The 23,189-nt window shown below is 47.5% G+C and overlaps 2 protein-coding genes across 2 annotated transcripts; both read right to left on the bottom strand.

Moving 5' to 3' along the window:
* Positions 1-6,949: 6,949 nt before the first annotated feature.
* LOC124674137 lies at positions 6,950-7,231 on the bottom strand. Its single transcript, XM_047210175.1, has one exon. It carries the CDS (start codon positions 7,229-7,231, stop codon positions 6,950-6,952), a length of 282 nt encoding a protein of 93 aa, XP_047066131.1.
* Positions 7,232-13,117: 5,886 nt separating this feature from the next.
* Positions 13,118-13,487, bottom strand: LOC124669379. Its single transcript, XM_047206003.1, has one exon. The coding sequence runs from the start codon at positions 13,388-13,390 to the stop codon at positions 13,118-13,120; it is 273 nt and encodes a 90-aa protein (XP_047061959.1). The 5' UTR covers positions 13,391-13,487.
* Between the last annotated feature and the right edge of the window lie 9,702 nt (positions 13,488-23,189).

Raw genomic sequence — 23,189 nt, 5'->3', positions numbered from 1 at the left:
GGATGTGAATACCTTTTACCTTACCTCCCCGGCAACGGCGCCGGAAAAGTGCTTGATGTCTACGGGTGCTTCTATTCTTGTAGACAGTGTTGGGCCTCCAAGAGCGAGAGGTTTGTAGAACAGGCGGCAAGTTTCCCTTAAGTGGATCACCCAAGGTTTATCGATCTCGGGGAGGAAAAGGTCAAAGATATCCCTCTCAAGCAACCCTGCAACCACAAAGCAAGAAGTCTCTTGTGTCCCCAACACACCTAATACACTTGTTAGATGTATAGGTGCACTAGTTCGGCGAAGAGATAGTAAAATACAAGTAATATGGATGGATATGAGTGGTAATAGTAATCTGAATGAAATATGGCAGCGAGTAAACATGTAACAAAACAGTAAACAAACGGAGATTCGATGCTTGGAAGCAAGGCCTAGGGATCCTGCTTTCACTAGTGGACACTCTCAACAATGATCACATAATAGGACTACTCTACACCCTCTTGTTGGATGATGAACACCACTAATTGTGTAGGATTACACGAACCCTCAATGCCGGAGTTAACAAGCTCCACAATATTCAATGTTCATATTTAAATAACCTTAGAGTGTAAGATAGATCAACACAATTACACCAAGAACTAACATAGCATGCACACTTTCACCATCATACCATGAAGGAGGCATAGATCATATCAATACTATCATAGCAATAGTTAACTTCATAATCCACAAGAGATTACAATCATAGCCTACGCCAAGTACTAACACGGATGCACACACTGTCACCATTACACCGTGCAGGAGGAATAAAACTACTTTAATAACATCACTAGAGTAGCACATAGATGATATTCAACTAGATCACATAAAGAGAGAGATGAACCACATAGCTACAGCGGAGCCCTCGGCGCCGGGGGTGGATTACTCCCTCCTCATCATGGAGGCAGCGATGGCGGTGAAGATGGCGGTGAAGACGGCGGTGGAGATGGCTCCGGGGGCAATTCCCCGTCCGGCAGGGTGCCGAGCAGAGTTCCGTCCCCGAATCGGACTTTCGCGATGGCGGCGGCTCTGGATGGTTTTCTCTGTTTCCGTCCTTCCGGTCGATGTTTTTAGGTCAGGGACGAATATATAGGCCGAGAGTCGGCGCAAGGAGGCGGCTGGGGCCCCCACACCATAGGCTGGCGCGGTCAGGGGGCCACCCACGCCGCCTTATGGTGTGGGCCCCCTGCTGCCCGCCTCCGACTCTCCTTCGGTGTTCCGGAAGCTTCCGGGAATTCTAAGACTTTCGGTGTTGATTTCGTCCGATTCCGAAAATATTTCCTTAGTAGGATTTACGAAACCAAAAACAGCAGAAAACAGAAGCGGCCTTTCGGCATCTCGTCAATAGGTTAGTTCCGGAAAACGCATAATAATGACATAAAGTGTGAACAAAACATGTCGGTATTGTCATAAAACAAGCATGGAACATCAGAAATTATAGATACGTTGGAGACGTATCAAAGAGATGTGATAATGCTGTCATATACACAATTAATTAGTTTTTGCTACATGTTTTCAGGAGTGACACATATGGCGGACGATAGAGTCGACCCGATTAGGGATAACTATAATCCGGAAGCCGAGGCACATATTTTCGGCATCATAAACGACGACATTCTTTATGTGCCGCCCCCAGAAGATGAAGAAGAGGATATCTCTTCTTATCTGAACCTTGGCGGTGAAGATGAAGGTCGTCAGCGAGGTGATGACGAAGGAACGGGCACTGTTGATGGAGGTGAACGCCCGTCGACAAACACCTCCGGCGATGTTGATAAGAAATTAGCAATCACCACCTCCGGCGAGGTATATATATACATTGAGCCTCAGCTGGTGATACAAATTTACCGATTTCAATAAATATGTGTATTAACTCGACTCTCTTTCTTATTTTAGCCCTCGGCCAGCGGATCGTCGAAAAAATCGGTGAAGACAAAGCGTGGGAAAACCAAGACGCTGAAACAAGGAGTAATATATACCATTGATGTTATCAGTCCAAAAGGCAAGCCGCTAGAGCCCGAAGAGGCGTACACCAAGTTCATCAACCAATGCGGAGTCGTTGTTAGAGACAGCGTCCCGATCACCGTCCAGGAATGGCATGAGCTAGTGAAGGCACGTGTTGGTTCCAGTTTCGTCAGCAAGAGAAAGAAAAAGGAATGCCGGAGAACGCTTATGGAGCATTTCGTTCTACCTCCGGAATACCGCAAAAAAAGATGAATTCGGTAACGACGATCTGGAGGGACGTAAGAGGAGGAGGGTGGTCAAAGAGTTCGCTCTTCAGAAGATGGCCACAGCATTCCGGACATACAAGAAAATTTTAGCGGCTCAATATGTCGAGAAGGGGAAGACTCCGGATTTCACCGGACAGTATGAGAAGCTGAAAGATGATTGGCCCGAATTTGTGAGGCAAAAGAAATCAGAGGATTTCAAGGCCATATCGGATAAAAATAAGGCAAATGCGGCTAAGAAGCAGTACACATTATGGGGCCAGGAGGATACCGCCTTTCGGAGCCTAAGTGGCAGAAGATGGAGGATGACCTGACGACGCGAGGAATCCCTCTAGGTACCGAGGGATGGGATCCTAGGGCCAAAAGCTGGTGGTACGGGCATGGGGGAACGCTAGACCCGGTGACAGGGGAATGTACCCACCGAGACACAAAGTTTAAACCCACCCAAGCCCTTATTGACGCAATGAGGGATGCTCAAGCGGGGAAGATCAAGTTCAACAGAGAGAATGACCAGCTGACGAAAGCCCTCGGAAATCCTGAACACGGAGGACGTGTACGAGGCAAAGGCGCCGGCGTTTCGTGGGAAGAAGGGTTTTCCCAGGAAAATGACCCCTACAGTTATAGAACCCGTAAGAGAAAGGCGGATCGGGAAAAAGATGTTGTGGCGCGGTTGGCATCGGATTTCATTGAGCTGAAGAAAACCCTGGATGGTCTAGTACAAGAAAGAGAGGCAGCTCGGACGCATGAAGATCATCCACCGGATGTCGGAAGCCAGCAGCGGAGAAGCAGCGTGGCTTCCACGGAGCCCCCACCGGCTGGTGCTAATGCACATGAACCGACGATCGAAATTACTGCACCGGAGCCTCTGGCGATCGAAATTACTGCACCGGAGCCTCCTCGCTACCCCGTGGACGATGTAAAGGAGATGAAAGAATGTCATCTGTATTATCCAATGGGGAACATGTCCATGAAGGTAGCCATCGGCAGTGCTTTACCATGTGAACCTGGAGCACTCCACCACAACAATCCCATTCAAGATGGCTATGCTCGTGTCACGGTGGAGGCCATAGTACAAGGGTTTGAGGACCTGGAGATTGACATTGCTACACCTGAAGGGGAGAGAAGACTTGGAGATGTCAAGCGCCAGTTCATTCTATGGCAAAAGAAGTTTATCAAGTTTCCAGGCGAGGCGCCAAGGACAACAAGTCCACCCCCTACGGTGGTGGTGGCGGTGGCGGTGGCGGTGGTGGTGGTGGTGGTGGTGCTTCACCTCCTTCACGTCAGCCCACGCCGCCCCCCAATTCACCTCCGGCGGGTAAGCAGCCGCCGCCCCCCAGTCCGCCCCGGGCGGGTAGCAGACGCCGCCCCCCAATCCACCTCCGGCGAAGAAACAGAAGCAGTCCTGGACTATTAACCCGGACCCTTATGTACCTAAGACCACAAAGATACCGGAGCCATCACTGAAGCCTCTCATCCCGAGACCTTGGGAACTTAGTGTCGAGGAAAATGCAGCGGTCATGGCTGCTCAGCATGAGAAATGGAAGGCGGACTGCAAGAAGAAAAGAGAGCCCGAGCCCAAGCCAGTATTTTCTGAGAAGGAAAAGGAGTGGGCTAAGTCATTTTTGAGCACACCGTCCCAAGCCGCGAAGAATCTGCCTGACGACTATGCACGTGAACTTCGTAGGCAAGCACTCACGTTCAAGAGGAACAAAGAGTTGGCGGAGAAGCAGGAGAAGAAAGCCTTGGAGGAGGCCGAGAAAGAATTAGCAAGTAAAAAAGGGGGGAAACAAGTTGCCCAGCTCGGGGAACAAAGTAAACAATCGATCGCCCCGCTCATAGTGAAAACCGCCGGTCCGGATGCCCCGATATCATAGCAGCTGCGACATCACAGGGATTGACTGTAACGAGTGCCAGAGAACAAGCGGCCAACTTAGGTATCACTCTTCGTGCACTGTTAGGCCTTGATGAGGCGCCAGTGAAGGAGGTAGTAATTACATATGTGCGGAATGGGCCCCTCGTCGAGCCTGCGCAGGAAAAGGATCTACCTCAACAAATGAAAAATCTGCTAAATTGGTACAAGGGTTACATAAAAAATAAAAACGCCAAAGAATATATTTATGCGGAAGTTAGACATGAGCATCACTTCAAACATTACTATGTAACGAGTTAATGTGAGTGAATTGTTCCAGCTTGTTCAATCGCGCGAGCTCGACAAATCTATCATCGGTTGCTATGTTACTGTAAGTGATTTATTAATTTCTACCCCATCTTGTTCATTGCCTGCACTATATATATATATATATATATATATATATATATATATATATATATATATATTGTCCTAACTATATTGTTGTGTACGCTATTATGCAGATTGAAGAAGCGGGAAATGCGAATAAGGAGCATCCATGATGTTGGGTTCATTGACCCACACATCGTTAATTCATATGTGTTAGAACACCACCCCGCCGACATGGAGGAAGACCTGTGGCGGTTTCTTAGAAAACAGGAACTCAAAAGTGATATTCTATTTCCTTACCATTTTGGGTGAGTGTTTCTGTCTTGAGCACATTCTCTTTTGTTTACTCCATGCATGGTATGTGGCTAATCGATGAGTTATGCATGATCTGTTCATGTATCGTGTCCGCGAGTTCCACTGGATTCTCGCTAGTAATTCAATTTCACACCTCCACAGTTCTCGTCCACGACTCTCTGAATATGGATCCAAAGCTTTGGGCCGACATGAGAAAAATGATGCAAAAGTAATTATTTTCATTCATTTGCGCTCTATATCGATCGGCCTATTTCGTTCATTTCCTAATATCAAGTAACTAATTAATAACTCTCTTGTTCATTTAATTTTCTTTGCCTCGTAGGGTTTGGAGACGGTTCGTAGATGAAAAGGTCGGTGAATTCAAAAAAGAGCTACAATTTAAAAGGGCAGTGTCTGGGACTGGGGATATTCAGCCACCGGGGACCAATCTACGTGGATATTATGTTTGTGAGATGATCCGGAGATACACCTCTGAGCGGGTTCCGTGTGACAACAATATCAAGAGGAATAACCTCCGGAAGATGCTTAGTCCAGAAGCTCGCTTCCGACCACTTCAAGAGGAACTAGCTGGATGGTTCGTGAGGGAAGTCGTCGATCCTAAAGGAGAACACTATGTAGAGGACGTAGAACTTCATATGCACTAAATTATGTATGGAAACTTGTTCAAAATTGTATATGGTCATCCGATATTGAATATATATTGTATATTCCTCTTGAATTCTTTTTGGTTCTAATTTCAAATTTGTTTGAAATATATTGTACATTCATATGCATGTATATAGTACCGTACAATATGTGTACTGAAACTTCTGCAAAATTAAAACAAAACACAAAATAAAATATAAAAGAAATAAAACAATACAAATTAAAAAGAAAACCAGATTTAGGGGGGGGGGGCCTTTAGTCGCGGTTGGCCAGGAGAACCGCGACTAAAGGTCCTCCGCCCTGGGGCTCGCCTGCCACCCACGTGGACGGGCCTTTAGTCGCGGTTCGTAAGCAACCGCGACTAAAGGGGGGGGGGGGGCTTTAGTCGCGCTTAATTGGTCGCGGTTGCGCAACCGCGACTAATGGCAGTTGAGAACCACGACCAAAGGCCGTTTTTCTACCAGTATAGATGCCCTCTCTATGACCAATCCGAAGAGACTATGAAGCACCTCCTCACAGGATGCTCGTTCTCCAGGACGATCTGGTTTAAGGTCCTCTCGTGGATCAGATCCACATCAGGACCCCCTATGACTGAGGGTGACTTCGAGGAGTGGTGGTCGCTGGTGGTGCGGACCACCCCTCGCCAGCTGCACAAGGGCACTTCGTCGGTGATCATGCTTACGCATGGTGAATTTGGAAGCATCGGAACGCGGCGGTCTTCGACAACGCGCGGCCTTCGGTGACAACCCTATTCAACGACATTGTTGCCGAGGCGTGGTAATGGGCGGACGCGGGCGCCCGAGGCGTGTGCCTGTTGCTCCCCTAGATTAGTTCTTTTTCTATTTCTTGGGTCGAGTTGTGTGGCGTGGTGTTCGTCCGTCCTCGGACTTGTACATATAACCTTCTTTTTCTATCAATGCTTCGTAACGCAAGGCTTTTGCGTTTTCACGAGAAAATAATGTGGTGGTTTTTTGGAATGTACTCGCGTGTATCCTTGATGAGATATCGTTTTCCCACCAATTGTTTGTCCGTTCATCGCTAAATAAACGACGATGAATTATATGAAGGTTTTGTTTCTCGCACAAATTATACGGAGGTCCAAGGCATTCACGCCCGATGCTGCAAATTCAGTGAAAGCTTTAAAATTGGTATGAGGCCAGAATGGATGTCAACTTTTATTTCTGAAACCCTTCCAGATTTTTTTCTTTGAGAGACTGAAACCCTTCCAGATGTCCATGTCATAGCAGCATTGTCAAGGATTGTAATGGTTTCGAGTAATCATGAAAGATCAAGCAGTGGGGTGGCACGCAATCACCCAATCGTATACGCTAAACACAGTTGATCTTGGTTCTTGTACCGTATGTCCGTATCTGACACAACACAAGCCCGAGAATGTGCATGCCGAGTTCACATCCATTCCAGCCGCACGAACCGGAGCAACTAGCACCCTAATCTAACCAATAGCCATCTAATTGAGAAGATCTAGCTGTTGGTTCTTTAGTTAGTTGTTGGGGCCCCAGTTGCTGAGGTACATGACAGTCCGGAGCTCCTCCTCGTGCTCCTGCTTCGCCTTCCTCCTCGCCGCGGCACCACCGGCAGCAGGCACCGCCTTGCTCTTGCTGTTCCCGGCCGCCGCAGTAGTGCTGGCGCGCTGCTGGACTGACCGGAACGCGTGGTTCCAGCTTGACAGCCCGGCATGCCGATCCTTGAGCGCCTCGGCCGTGCCCGCGCCGACGCTCATCGCCGCCGCCCACGACGACGCCGTCGCCTTGCCGCTCGCCATCCGATCGTATGGTCTCGTATCGACGATGTCCTCGACTGCTTCGTTCGATGCTGTGTGTGTGGTTTATTGAGCTGCGAGCTGGCGGTACTAGTCGTGGTGGTTTTATAGGAAAGGCCGGCCGGAGTTGCGCTGTAACTGTGATGTGTGCTTGCCGGCCGTCGCTACCTCGTACGTACGGCCACGCGCATGGTTTATTAACTGGTGGGCGGAAACCGGGTGCAGGACGCGCCGGCCATGGCGTTTCAGGTTGTTTGCGGAGGCTCTGATTGGGGAGAGAGGCGTGCCGGCCGATCGTGTGTTGTCGCTCTCAGTATGATATCCATTTGACCATTTTCCTAAAGCTCACTCAACATCCTGAACTCTCGACACATACGGGTTAGGTACAATCATTATCAGATTTTCACCACATGCTCTTGGGCCTTGTGGTGACGGCGAGAGCGGAGGTACGGGAGACGCGAACGTGGTGGGGAAAACCAGAGGCTACAGGCCATTGTTTCCACGATACCAGGGACTTAGAGCATCTCCAGTCGCGTCCCCCAAACCGTCCCCCAAAGCGATTTGGGGCGCGCCGGACAAAAAAAGCGTTCCAGCCGCGTCCCCCAAAGCCTTTTTTTGTCCGGCGCGCCCCGATACGGTGTCCGGCGCCCCGAGCCCGTCCCCGTCCCACAGGGGACGCACCGGGGACGCCGGACACAACGCAAGTGAGGCGAGCTCCCACATGTCGGCGACTATTTGCATAAACCGTTGGTTCGCGCCTCTTTTCTCGTCGCTCCTTCCTTCCCGCGCCTCCCACCCCACCGCCGCCGCTGGATTTCCCGGCCGTTTGGGCGTCCGATCCGTGCCGCGAGTCGGCACCGTTGTCGCGGCTGGGGCTCCCGCCGGTCGTGCCGCCGCCGCCGCGTCGCCGGCGCCTCCCGAACGCGCCGTCAAATCCGCCCCACCTCCGCGCACGGAAGGTGCTCGGCGACTTGCCGGGTAGGCGCGATTGGTCGGCTGTTTGTTGCGTCGTCCGCCTCGGCGCAATTTTAACCATTGATTTTGCTTTAGCCATGGACGGCGACGATGAGATGGTTGCCCTGCTCGCCGGAGGACGAGCAAGCGTTCGACGACGACCTGCGGGAGCATTTGCTGATCATCGCGTCCCTCCGAGGACATGCTTGACGCCGAGGCGGAGAAGAGGAAGAGGCCGCGCCGCGGAGGATCAAGGCCGGGAAGAAGGAAGTCGAAGCCCGGCGAGAGGATGGAGGGGCATGCCATGCTGCACAACGACTACTTCGCCGACGGGGCAACACATGCCGACAATTTTCGGCGCCGGTACAGGATGAGCAAGGGCCTGTTCATGAATATCCTCCACGGCGTTCGAGAGTTCGACCCCTACTTCAAGCTCAAGCTCGACGCTGTAGGCGTTCTCGGGTTCTCATCCATTCGAAGTGCACCGCCGCCATGAGGATGCTTGCATACGGAGCACCTGCCGATACACGGGACGACTACCTTCGCATGAGTGAGTCTACTGCCATTGAGTGCATGTACAAGTTTTGCCGAGCCGTGGTGGGAAAGTTTGGCAAATACTACTTGAGAGGGCCAAGCGAGGAAGAGAGCGCAAGGATCATGGCACAAAATGCTGCCGGAGGATTTCCTGGAATGCTTGGAAGCATCGATTGCATGCACCGGGCATGGAAGAACTGCCCGTTTGCTTGGCAAGGTATATACAAAGGGCGTCATGGATATTGCGAGTGTGGTGCTTGAAGCTGTGGCAGATTATGACCTGTGGATTTGGCATTCTTTCTTTGGCATGGCGGGATCACACAATGACATCAACGTGTTGCAGCGGTCTCCGGTGTTCAGCGAGACTAGTGGAAGGGCATGCTCCACCATGCAACTATGAGATCAATGGCCACCAATATACCAAAGGCTATTATCTAGCCGATGGTATATATCCAAAATGGGCCACTTTTGTCAAAACAATCTCGAATCCATCAGGTCTGAAGAATTCTCACTTTGCTACACGACAGGAGGCTTGCAGGAAGGATCTCGTTGAGCATTTGTGGAGGATCAAAGGAAATACCGTGGCACCTTGATGTATCATCTAGCCCTTTTTATTATATTTGATTACTTGTTTTATTGTTTGTTGTAATTTAATTTGAAAACAATCCTCGAAAACATTTTTTTTCATATGCTACATTTGATATAAATGGTTTATGTGTTAAAAAAATTATTTTAAATGTTTGGGGGCGGCGTTTGGGGGACGCGGCTGGGAAACGACGTCCCCCAAACGCGGCACGAACAAAACACGTCCCCCAAACGCTCAATCCGGCGCGCTTTGGGGGACGGTTTGGGGGACGCGACTGGAGATGCTCTTAGTGCTTCTATGTCAGAGTCTGCTGATGAGAGCGTGCGCGCCGCACCTGAGGAGACACCTCAGTGTTGTCTGTCCTATGAGTGTGAGGCCGATACTTTTATAATTCACAGATCGATCGGGTTGATAATTTGAAATGGACCTCCTGTGTTTCATTATCGAAAAAAAAGTGGAGAGATTGGTCTTGATCCAGTAGCATCCTCAACTGGGCTAGTCTGCAACAGGTCGTCCCTCTCATGGATGGGTCGTTGAAGGAATGGTGGACACAGGGAAGAGCTATGCTGGACAAAACCGATTGGGGCAAAGCTAAGCTCCATTGTGATTCAGGTTTCATGGTCGATCTGGTGTGGAAGGAACTCCAGGGTTTTTTGACAAGGGGTACAAGCTTGTGAATGTGCTGATTTATCAGATCAAAGCGAAACCAAGTGCTAGGCAATAACTAGTGTTGGTCGTTTGTCGCTCATCGATAGTAAGCCTTTCATGTGTTTGTTTTGCGTAGCTCTATGTTGAGCTTCTGAATCTTGGGCTAGTGGTGCCTATTTTGGTTTCTGAACTTTGTGTCGTTCTTGTATTCTTGATGTGGGCCGCTCATCTTGTAAAACTTCAGCTTCATTGGTGGTTTTCCCTATTCGAATATAATACACTACATGCAATGCTCTTGTATGGTTCCAAAAAAAAGATTGAAAAAAATTCGCAAAAAAAAAGCTCTTGCATGGTTTGAAAAAAAAAAGAGATTGGTCTTGTTCCCAGAAAGACACTAAGAGCAGGTCTAACAGACCCCGTAAAAGGGGCAAACCCGTATAATAACCGCCGGTTTGAGGGTTTCGCGTCTACCCGGCCGTCTAGCACGCCCCGAATCGTTTTTTGCTGTTTTCGAGTACGGGGCGGGTCCTCGCCCCCTACTTGTGCGGGGTGGGAGCGGGGATAGTGGGCGAAGCCAGCATCCCAATTCCGAAAGCGCGCGCGGACATTTCAGTTCCCCCCACCCGTTTTCCCGCGCGCCGCCGCCGCCACCCGCGCGCCGCCGCCGCAATCCGTCAGATCCGCCGCCACCCGTGTCCCTCCGCCGTCCGCCCAGCCTCGTCGAGGTTCTTCGACGCCCGCCGCACCTCCGCCGCACCCCCGCCGAAGTTCCGCGTCCGTCCGCACCGCCACACGCCCGCCGCACCTCCGCCGCACCTCGGTGAGTATTCCGCCGCGTTCTTCTTCGTTGCCGCCGGTAAATTGGTCGGATTTGGGGCTGATGTATGGTACACCGTGGTAGATGGCTTCGGAGGATGTGCACATGGCGGATTTGGACGCGACGTCCACCGATTGGTCGTCGTCGGATGATTCCGACATCGACGATTTGCTCAACGACGACGACACGGAGATGATGGTGCTGCTCTTCGGCTTGAAGCAAACGGAGGACCGCATGAAGCTGCTGGATCAGCGGAAAGGATCCGTGATGGGGCGTATGTGCATTCCGCGGAACCGCGCGCTCGGCCACGAGCAGCTGATGCAAGATTACTTCGCCGAGGTACCGACCTATCCTCCCCGCCTCTTCCGTAGACGGTACCGAATGCGTAGGACTTTGTTCGAGAAAATCGTCAAAGATTGCGAGGCAAATTGCGATTATTTCAAGCAAAGAAGAAATGCTGCCCAAGTCATGGGATTTAGCCCATACCAAAAAATTTCTGCCGCCATGAGGGTTATTGCATACGGTATACCAGCAGATTATACCGATGAGTACCTTCGCATTGGTGTGCAAACAACCACGGATTGCGTGCGTATGTTTGCCAAGATGGTGATCAAGTTGTATGGAGAGAAGTATCTCCGAGCTCCAAATGAGGATGATACAAAAAGGCTCATGGAGATCAATGAAAAGAGGGGGTGGCCGGGGATGCTTGGTAGTTTGGATTGCATGCATTGGACATGGAAAAATTGTCCAAAAGCATGGCATGGCATGTATTGTGGCAAAAGCCGTGATGCTACCATTGTTCTTGAAGCTGTGGCCTCTCAAGACTTATGGATTTGGCATGCTTTTTTGGATTGCCGGGGACACTCAACGATATCAACATCTTGAATAGATCCCCTTTGTTTAAAAGACTAGTTAAGGGTGATGCTCCACCTTGTAACTACAAAGTTATGAACAATGAGTACACCATGGGGTACTATCTCACGGATGGTATTTACCCTAACTATGCAACCCTTGTCAAGTCCATAAAAGAGAAAAAGGACAGGCCTTTGACAAGAAAGGAAGCTTGCTTCACCGGAAATCAAGAGGCATGCCGCAAGGATATTGAGAGAGCTTTTGGTGTCCTTCAAGCAAGGTTTGCAATTGTCAGGGTCCTGCTAGGTTTTGGGACAAGGAAACTCTTGTTGATGTCATGACATGTTGTGTGATTCTTCACAACATGATCATTGAAGATGAAAGCGGTTTAAACTTGCCATGTTTCTATGACAATGTTGGCACCCGAGTGCAGCCCGAGAGGAACCCCGATCGGCTTGAAGCTTTTCTTGCAGCTCATCGAGGCATTGAAAATGCCGAGACTCATCACCAGCTCACCCAAGATCTGATTGATCACCATTGGCAGTTGCATGGCCAATGATTTTTTACATTCATTTCCCATTGTTGTATGTGTGAAACATTCATTTCCTATTTGTTGTATGTGTGAAACATTTGTTATTTGTTTAATTCTTCCATTAGAACATTTGTTGACATTTCCGAGAAACATTATTGTAATAATTAAGACGATTATTGTGTGATGTAAAACATTTATTTTATGTGAATGGTGTGTTGGTTCTAATATGCAATTTGTCAAAAAACCCTGTTTTGAGGGGCCAAAAACTCGGGCGAGCTAGCAGAGCCCGTATCCCCACCCCGTAAAACAGAATATTCTGTTTTACGGGGTGGGGATACGGGCTCTGCTAGCTCGCCCGAGTTTTTGGCCGGCGAAACCCGGATACAGGGCCCTCTACTCGTGTTATACGGGGCGAAAAAATACGGGGCCTGTTAGACATGCTCTAAGGCAACAGTTGTCCTAGTCGTTTAGTGTTGAAACTGGAACCGTGAGACTCTGATGTGGCTCATTCTGTCATTTTGATGATAACATGGAGATGGATCCGGCCTGCTGGTTAATATGGTCGGTCGGACGAAAGAACTGAAGGCATGTTCCTCCCAAATGACTACGAATATGATCCCTTCACTAGTGATAGGAGAATTTTTATCATGTCAATTCAGCAAGTGCAGAGTGAAGAAACACTGCATAAGATTTCAGATAATATTCGCCATGTTCTCACCGGCCGCACAGTAATCGAGCACGGGAAACTACTCGCAACCAATTCAGAATGTCCACGAAAACGATCATAGAAGCAAACGAACAAGGAGGGTAGTATAAACTCTCTTTTGTTTTTGCGAATGAGCGTACTGAAAAGTTTCATCTCGTGGTATATTACAATGGGGAAACAATCAACCAGCCAAGTCTCAGGCAACGGTTGTTGCAGCAAACACACCTAGCTAGTGATTGCTAACCGCAAGCTTGCATCTACTAATTGGGTCCCCAGCAGCTGAGGTACATCACCGTCCTCAACCCTTCCTCGGCCTTCTGCGCTCGCCGCTGCTCTGCCACAGCCGCCGCAGAGACCGGAAACTGCTTCTTGCCCTGGGAGACGGCGGCGCGGGAGCTGGCCTTGGCCTTGGCGGCCCGGTGGATGGACCTGAGCGCGTAGTTCCAGCGGCAGAGGCCGGCCTGGTCCTTGAGCGCCTCCACGGCGCCCACGCTCATCGCCACCGTCCACGACGCCTTCGCTGCAGCCGCCATCTTCTCTTCTTGTTGTTGCGTTGGAGGGGATTGTTGACTTGACTGATCTGTACGAGCTCTGTGATTTCTCTGTTGTGGGGTGTGAAATTGGGCTGAATGCTGATCGATCCTTGTGTTGGTGGGAAGAAGAGCGAGGATGGGATTGGTTATATAGAGATGGCAAGCTGTCACGGTAGGGCCGGAGCAAAACAGGCGGCCGTGGGCGTTGGTTTTCCAGGATACTGGGTGCTTTGAGAGCCAGTTTGCGCGTGCACGACGCACATCTCGTCTTGTATATTCACGGCAGATGGGCGGTTTTGTCCACTTGCGACAGGAAGCCGGTAGATATAACGGCGCATTTGGTAGCCTAGGTGTCCCTTGGCTCGTATCGGTCCAGCAAATTTCAGGCCGTTTGGTTCCCTGATCGCACTCGCGTTTTTGCATAGCACGGATTTTAAAGCACCCCTAGGATAGGCACTCGCGAGACGAAAATCGACAACGGCGTTCACGCGGGAGCTCCGCCTCGGCATGGCGGGAGAAGCCGAAATTCCAGTGGCGTTACGCGGCAAAGGTAGGGGTAACATCCCTCTTCGGTTAACGTCTCCATTAGACCCCTCCCAAATTTTGCATTCCCCCAATTTCCTTACCGGCGGCGGCGACCCAGATCTGGCAGCGCGCATCTACCTTCGGTCTCCGGCGCTGGACCAGGGTCCTCTTCTCCAGCTGCGCCGGAGCCTGCGCACATCTGCGGCGGCTTTCGGCCGTGTCCATCGTCCGCCATGACGGAGGTAAGGGGAAACTCCTCTGCTCTACTGTAGTGTTCGATTCATGTTCGTAGAACTGGTTGGGTTTGATAAGACCGTTCGTAATGCATAGATCTTGTTTGAGTATACCAACCAGCTCCAGCTTGTGCATCACGCCGCAGCACTCATCATTTGCGTACAAGCCTGAATCCTGATGGTGCATAAGAGAGCAGTTAGGCATGCTGCTTATCCTTGTGTGACTTACGGACCTATTGTAAGGGTACATTGCCCCTATGTGTGGTTTTGGTAATTAATGATAACCCCTATGGACTAATGTTTTCATTGAGTTTATATGAAGGAATATTCCATAGGTACTTCTTGTATTCCATGTGTTGGATTCAAGTAGGGATGCCATGAAGATAAAGATACACCTTGTGTATTGGCATCAAGACCATCGATTTGAAGACATATATGTGATATGATCAAGAAGAAGAAATGAAGATGGAGTTCTTATGTGGAACTCAATATTAGCCATGCTCTATCTTATAAGAATATGAGAAGGTACAAGGTTGAGTTGGGCAAGTTCAAGATGAGCATCTTGAGTGGATCACATGCTTGAAGCTTGTCGTCCATTTGGTGATAATGGATATGTGAAGATGTGCATCAATGGAGCTTTCCCATCATAGTGTATGGGGGAGCATTTGTGAGTCTTCACAAAGCAACATTTTGATCAAATTCCGGCTTGAGTGAAGCTTGAAGAGTTATCATCAAGATCAAGCGGTATGCGCAAGGCAAAGGTATGGCCTTGCTAGGTTTTCCTTTTACCGGTCTCAAGGTGGATGTTGGGAGACCGGATTATAGGATAGATAGCCGCACTATTAAGAGGGGCTTTCGGTTGAGTAACTTGATCACATCGTCTTAGGGAGCTCAATACTTTACATACATTGCATATCCTTATTGCTTCTTGGTGTTTCTCTGTGTGAGGTTCTTGAGCTTGTTGCTAGCTTTACAACAAGCCCAAGTTCATCGAAAACGGAATCCGCATGCATCTTCTATCGCGTTTTCAAGTTTGGACGTCTTCACCGTCTCTTGACGGTGGGAGACTCCCTCTCTAAAACCATCTAAAATATTCTGTGAGGAGTCTCCACAGTTTTTCTTGGGGTTCTATTCATCGTTATCTTTCCAACAAAATTGGTTTCATGCGAATCGGAGTTCGGGAGCATTAGTTATTAAAGAAAAAAGAAAGAGGTGAAAAGAATAAAAAGAAAAAGAGAAAAAGGGGAGGGGCCAGCCGGCCGACCGGCCCAGCCACCGGCCCACCCGGTCCGCGACCGGGTCCGGCGCTGGTGCCATCCGGGCCGCCTCCAGTGGCCTCTGGCCCATGACCGGCCGCAGGCCCGGTCCACGACCGGCCCGACCGGATCCTCCCCTGGCCCGCGCACTTACGCGCCGCCCACGCGCGGTGGGCGTAGCCGGCTCGCCCCGCCTGGGCCAGACTCCTCCGCGCGGCCCATGCGCCCCGCCCGGCTGGCAGGCCGGCCCGACCGGACTGGCCACCGGCCTCCTCGGCGCCATTTTCGGTCGACCGGCTGGGCCGCCGGTTGGGGCGATTTTCTGGCCCGTTTTTCCTGCAGTCTTTTTGTCTTTTCCCCCTCAACGGTTTTATTTCCTCCTAGCTATAAATAGACCTTTCTTCCACCTTGAGCAAGTCAGTTCTTCTATTCTCTCACCTCCATTGTTGCATTTGAAGAACTTGCTCTCTCTCTTGTCTCCCCCCATTATTCTTGCTCATACTTGAGGGATCTAAGAGAGGAGATCTAGATCTACACTTCCACCAATCCATTTCTCCTCTAAGTGAGGGAATCTCTTGGGATCTAGATCTTGGAGTCTTTTCTTGACTTTCCCCATTGCTCTTCCTCTCCAATCTCATCTTAGCATTCGTTGCATGGCTGGGATTTGAGTGTGAAGGATTTGAACACCTCTAGTGTTCTTGCTTTGCATCATTGCATAGTGTTGAGCTCTCTGATGCGCGTAGATGACACGTCCGTTGGGAACCCCAAAAGGAAGGTGTGATGAGCACAGCAGCAAGTTTTCCCTCGGTAAGAAACCAAGGTTTATCGAACCAGTAGGAGTCAAGAAGCACGTTGAAGGTTGTTGGCGGAGGAGTGTAGTGCGGCGCAACACCAGAGATTCCGGCGCCAACGTGGAACCTGCACAACACAATCACATAACTTTGCCCCAACGTAACAGTGAGGTTGTCAATCTCACCGGCTTGCTGTAAACAAAGGATTAGATGTATAGTGTGGATGATGATGGTTGTTTGCGAAGAACAAGTAAAGAACAATTGCGACGGATTGTATTTCGGATGTAAAGAATAAGACCGGGGTCCACGGTTCACTAGTGGTGTCTCTCCCATAAGATAGCGGATGTTGGGTGAACAAATTACGGTTGGGCAATTGACAAATAAAGAAGGCATAACAATGCACATACATATATCATGATGAGTACTATGAGATTTAATCGGGGCATTACGACAAAGTACATAGACCACTATCCGACATGCATCTATGCCTAAAAAGTCCACCTTCAGGTTATCATCCGAACCCCCTCCGGTATTAAGTTGTAAACAACGGACAATTGCATTAAGTATGGTGCGTAATGTAATCAACACAAATATCCTTAGACAAAGCATCGATGTTTTATCCCTAGTGGCAACGACACATCCACAACCTTAGAACTTTCACATCATCGTCCCAGATTTAATGGAGGCATGAACCCACTATCGAGCATAAATACCCCCTCTTGGAGTCACAAGTATCAACTTGGCTAGAGCCTCTACTATCAACAGAGAGCATGCAAGAACATAAATAACATATATGATAGATTGATAATCAACTTGACATATTATTCAATATTCATCGGATCCCAACAAACACAACATGAAGGATTACAAATAGATGATCTTGATCATGATAGGCAGCTCACAAGATCTAACATGATAGCACAATGAGGAGAAGACAACCATCTAGCTACTGCTATGGACCCATAGTCCGGGGGTGAACTACTCACACATCGATCCGGAGGCGATCATGGCGATGAAGAGACCTCCGGGAGATGATTCCCTCTCCGGCGGGGTGCCGGAGGCGATCTCCCGAATCCCCCGAGATGGGATTGGCGGCGGCGTCTCTGGAAGGTTTTCCGTATCGTGGCTCTCGGTATGCGGGGGTTTCGCGACGGAGGCTTTAAGTAGGCGGAAGGGCAGGTCAAGAGGCGTGATGGCGTGTAACTCACACGTTCGTTGGGAACCCCAAGAGGAAGGTATGATGCGCACAGCAGCAAGTTTTCCCTCAGAAAGAAACCAAGGTTTATCGAACCAGGAGGAGCCAAGAAGCACGTTGAAGGTTGATGGTGGCGGGATGTAGTGCGGCGCAACACCAGAGATTCCGGCGCCAACGTGGAACCTGCACAACACAACCAAAGTACTTTGCCCCGGCGAAACGAGTGAGGTTGTCAATCTCACCGGCTTGCTGTAACAAAGGATTAACCGTATTGTGTGGAAGATGATTGTTTGCAGAGAAAACAGTAAAAACAAGTATTGCAGCAGATTTGTATTTCAGTATAAAAGAATGGACCGGGGTCCATAGTTCACTAGAGGTGTCTCTCCCATAAGATAAAAGCATGTTGGGTGAAGAAATTTACAGTCGGGCAATTGACAAATAGAGAGGGCATAACAATGCACATACATGTCATGATAAGTATAGTGAGATTTAATTGGGCATTACAACAAAGTACATAGACCGCCATCCAACTGCATCTATGCCTAAAAAGTCCACCTTCAGGTTATCATCCGAACCCCTTCCGGTATTAAGTTGCAAAGCAACAGACAATTGCATTAAGTATGGTGCGTAATGTAATCGACAACTACATCCTTAGACATAGCATCAATGTTTTATCCCTAGTGGAAACATCACAACACAACCTTAGAACTTTCTGCCATCGTCCCGGTATCAATGCGAGGCATGAACCCACTATCGAGCATAAATACTCCCTCTTGGAGTTAAGAGCAAAAACTTGGCCGAGCCTCTACTAATAACGGAGAGCATGCAAGTTCATAAACAACACATAGGTAATAACTTGATAATTAACATAACATGGTATTCTCTATCCATCGGATCCCGACAAACACAACATATAGCATTACGGATAGATGATCTTGATCATGTTAGGCAGCTCACAAGATCCAACAATGAAGCACAATGAGGAGAAGACAACCATCTAGCTACGCTATGGACCCATAGTCCAGGGGTGAACTACTCACTCATCACTCCGGAGGCGACCATGGCGGTGAAGATTCCTCCGGGAGATGAATCCCCTCTCCGGCAGGGTGCCGGAGGAGATCTCCTTAATCCCCCGAGATGGGATTGGCGGCGGCGGCGTCTCTGGAAGGTTTTCTGTATCGTGGTTCTTCGTATCGGGGGTTTCGCGACGGAGGCTATAAGTAGGTGGAAGGGCAGAGTCGGAGGGCTGACGAGGGGCCCACACCATAGGGCGGCGCGGGCCCCCCTCTGGCCGCGCGGCCCTATGGTGGCGGCGCCTCGTCGCCCCACTTTCTATCCCTTTCGGTCTTCTGAAGCTTCGTGGCAAAATAGGACCCTGGACGTTGATTTCGTCCAATTCCGAGAATATTTCGTTACTAGGATTTTTGAAACCAAAAACAGCAGAAAACGACAGAATCGGCTCTTCGGCATCTTGTTAATAGATTAGTTCCGGAAAATGCACGAATATGACATAAAGTGTGCATAAAACATGTAGATATCATCAATAATGTGGCATGGAACATAAGAAATTATCGATACGTCGGAGACGTATCAGCATCCCCAAGCTTAGTTCTCGCTCGTCCCGAGCAGGTAAAATGATAACAAAGATAATTTCTGAAGTGGCATGCCATCATAACCTTGATCATACTATTTGTAAACATATGTAATGAATGCAGCGATCAAAACAATGGTAATGACATGAGTAAACAAGTGAATCATAAAGAAAAGACTTTTCATGAATAGTACTTCAAGACAAGCATCAATAAGTCTTGCATAAGAGTTAACTCATAAAGCAATAAATCAAAGTAAAGGTACTTGAAGCAACACAAAGGAAGATTAAGTTTCAGCGGTTGCTTTCAACTTGTAACATGTATATCTCATGGATAATTGTCAACATAGAGTAATATAACAAGTGCAATATGCAAGTATGTAGGAATCAATGCACGGTTCACACAAGTGTTTGCTTCTTGAGGTGGAGAGAGATAGGTGAACTGACTCAACATGAAAGTAAAAAAGAATGGTCGTTCAAAGAGGAAAGCATCGATTGCTATATTTGTGCTAGAGCTTTTATTTTGAAAACATGAAACAATTTTGTCAACGGTATTAATAAAGCATATGAGTTATGTAAATTATATCTTACAAGTTGCAAGTCTCATGCATAGTATACTAATAGTGCCCGCACCTTGTCCTAATTAGCTTGGACTACCGGATCATCGCAATACACATGTTTTAACCAAGTGTCACAATGGGGTACCTCCATGCCGCCCGTACAAAGGTCTAAGGAGAAAGCTCGCATTTTGGATTTCTCGCTTTTGATTATTCTCAACTTAGACATCCATACCGGGACAACATGGACAACAGATAATGGACTCCTCTTTAATGCATAAGCATGTGGCAACAATTATTATTCTCATATGAGATTGAGGATATATGTCCAAAACTGAAACTTCCACCATGAATCATGGCTTTAGTTAGCGGCCCAATGTTCTTCTCTAACAATATGTATGCTCCAACCATAAAGGTGGTAGATCTCTCTTACTTCAGACAAGACGGACATGCATAGCAACTCACATGATATTCAACAAAAAGAATAGTTGATGGCGTCCCTAGAAGCATGGTTATCGCACAACAAGCAACTTAATAAGAGATAAAGTGCATAAGTACATATTCAATAACACAATAGTTTTTAAGCTATTTGTCCCATGAGCTATATATTGCAAAGGTGAATGATGGAATTTTAAAGGTAGCACTCAAGCAATTTACTTTGGAATGGCGGATAAATACCATGTAGTAGGTAGGTATGGTGGACACAAATGGCATAGTGGTTGGCTCAAGTATTTTGGATGCATGAGAAGTATTCCCTCTCGATACAAGGTTTAGGCTAGCAAGGTTATTTGAAACAAACACAAGGATGAACGGTGCAGCAAAACTCACATAAAAGACATATTGTAAACATTATAAGACTCTACACCGTCTTCCTTGTTGTTCAAAACTCAATACTAGATATTATCTAGACTCTAGAGAAACCAAATATGCAAACCAAATTAGCAAGCTCTAAGTGTTTCTTCATTAATGGGTGCAAAGTATATGATGCAAGAGCTTAAACATGAGCACAACAATTGCGAAGTATCAAAATTATCCAAGACATTTTAGAGTTACTACATGTAGCATTTTCCAATTCCAACCATATAACAATTTAACGAAGAAGAAACTTCGCCATGAATACTATGAGTAGAGCCTAAGGACATACTTGTCCATATGCTACAGCGGAGCGTGTCTCTCTCCCACAAAGTGAATGCTAGGATCCATTTTATTCAAACAAAACAACAAACAAAAACAAACCGACGCTCCAAGCAAAGTGCATAAGATGTGACGGAATAAAAATATAGTTTCGGGGAGGAACCTCGATAATGTTGTCGATGAAGAAGGGGATGCCTTGGGCATCCCCAAGCTTAGACGCTTGAGTCTTCTTAGAATATGCAGGGGTGAACCACCGGGGCATCCCCAAGCTTAGAGCTTTCACTCTTCTTGATCATATTGTATCATACTCCTCTCTTGATCCTTGAAAACTTCCTCCACACCAAACTCGAAACAACTCATTAGAGGGTTAGTGCAAAATAAAAATTAACATGTTCAGAGGTGACACAATCATTCTTAACACTTCCGGACATTGCATAAAGCTACTTGGACATTAATGGATCAAAGAAATTCATCCAACATAGCAAAAGAGGCAATGCGAAATAAAAGGCAGAATCTGTCAAAACAGAACAGTCCGTAAAGATGGATTTTATTAGGGCACCAGACTTGCTCAAATGAAAATGCCCAATTTGAATGAAAGTTGCGTACATATCTGAGGATCACTCACGTAAATTGGCTTAATTTTGTGAGTTACCTACAGAGAATTAGACCCAGATTCGTGACAGCAAAGAAATCTGTTTCACGCGAGTAATCCAAATCTAGTATTTACTTTACTATCAAAGACTTTACTTGGCACAACAAAACATAAAACTAAGATAAGGAGAGGTTGCTAAAGTAGTAAACAACTTCCAAGACTCAAATATAAAACAAAAAATACTCGTAGTAAAAACATGGGTTGTCTCCCATAAGCGCTTTTCTTTAACGCCTTTCAGCTAGGCGCAGAAGTGTATATCAAGTATTATCAAAGGGTGGTGCATCTACAGCGGGGTTTGGAGTTTTCTCAACCATGCATAATATATTGGATACATAAGTTTCGGTGTCTCCCTTTTCATTAGTCTTGGGCTTGCTACTCTCATCGAACAAATTTTCGGGAACAAGCCAAGCATAGTTATTTTCTAGTGCATCATTCATAGCTAGGAGTTTACATGGTATTGGTGCTTTGATCTCCCCACCATCATTAGCATTATCGGTATATTTCATTCTATACATATCCATTTTTTCAAGTGTTCTTTTAAAGTCGGTATAAAAGCCAAGCCTCTTATGCTTAATAAAAACTTTTCTAGCTTCTATAGCTATATCTTCAAATTCTCGCACTAAGACTTTTAGAACAAAATCTCTCTTCTCTCCCCGCTCCATATCGAAAGTGTAAGAAACATGTGTTATATCATGGGGTTGAGACTAATAAATCTAGCTTCCATCATGCGCACCAAACAAACAGAGGCATCTTCATAAGTAGGGACAGCTTTTGCAAGTGGTATATCTTTAAGATCTTCATGCATACTAACATGGGTGAAAAATTCTTCTATATTATCTCTTCCAATTATAGACCCTTGTCCCACAGGTATATCTTTTGCGGTAAAATTAAGAGGAAACATGTTGAAATAAGTAAAGCAAATGCAAGTAACTAATTTTTTTTGTTTTTGATATAGAGTGCAAGACAGTAAATAAGGTAAAGCTAGCAACTAATTTTTTTGTGTTTTGATATAATGCAGCAAACAAAGTAGTAAATAAAATAAAGCAAGACAAAAACAAAGTAAAGAGGTTGGGAAGTGGAGACTCCCCTTGCGGCGTGTCTTGATTTCCCCGGCAACGGCGCCGAAAAAGAGCTTGATGGCGTGTAACTCACACGTTCGTTGGGAACCCCAAGAGGAAGGTATGATGCGCACAGCAGCAAGTTTTCCCTCGAAAGAAACCAAGGTTTATCGAACCAGGAGGAGCCAAGAAGCACGTTGAAGGTTGATGGCGGCGGGATGTAGTGCGGCGCAACACCAGAGATTCCGCGCCAACGTGGAACCCGCACAACACAACCAAAGTACTTTGCCCCAACGAAACAAGTGAGGTTGTCAATCTCACCGGCTTGCTGTAACAAAGGATTAACCGTATTGTGTGGAAGATGATTGTTTGCGAGAGAAAACAGTAAAAACAAGTATTGCAGCAGATTTGTATTTCGAGTATAAAAGAATGGACCGGGGTCCACGGTTCACTAGAGGTGTCTCTCCCATAAGATAAAAGCATGTTGGGTGAACAAATTACGGTCGGGCAATTGACAAATAGAGAGGGCATAACAATGCACATACATGTCATGATAAGTATAGTGAGATTTAATTGGGCATTACGACAAAGTACATAGACCGCCATCCAACTGCATCTATGCCTAAAAAGTCCACCTTCAGGTTATCATCCGAACCCCTTCCGGTATTAAATTGCAAAGCAACGGACAATTGCATTAAGTATGGTGCGTAATGTAATCGACAACTACATCCTTAGACATAGCATCAATGTTTTATCCCTAGTGGCAACAAGACAACACAACCTTAGAACTTTCGTCACCGTCCTGTATCA

The sequence above is a fragment of the Lolium rigidum genome, chromosome 7 (assembly GCF_022539505.1).
Source record: "Lolium rigidum isolate FL_2022 chromosome 7, APGP_CSIRO_Lrig_0.1, whole genome shotgun sequence".
In the NCBI taxonomy this organism is placed as follows: Eukaryota; Viridiplantae; Streptophyta; class Magnoliopsida; order Poales; family Poaceae; genus Lolium; species Lolium rigidum.
This window is presented reverse-complemented; position numbering and strand designations above follow the sequence as displayed.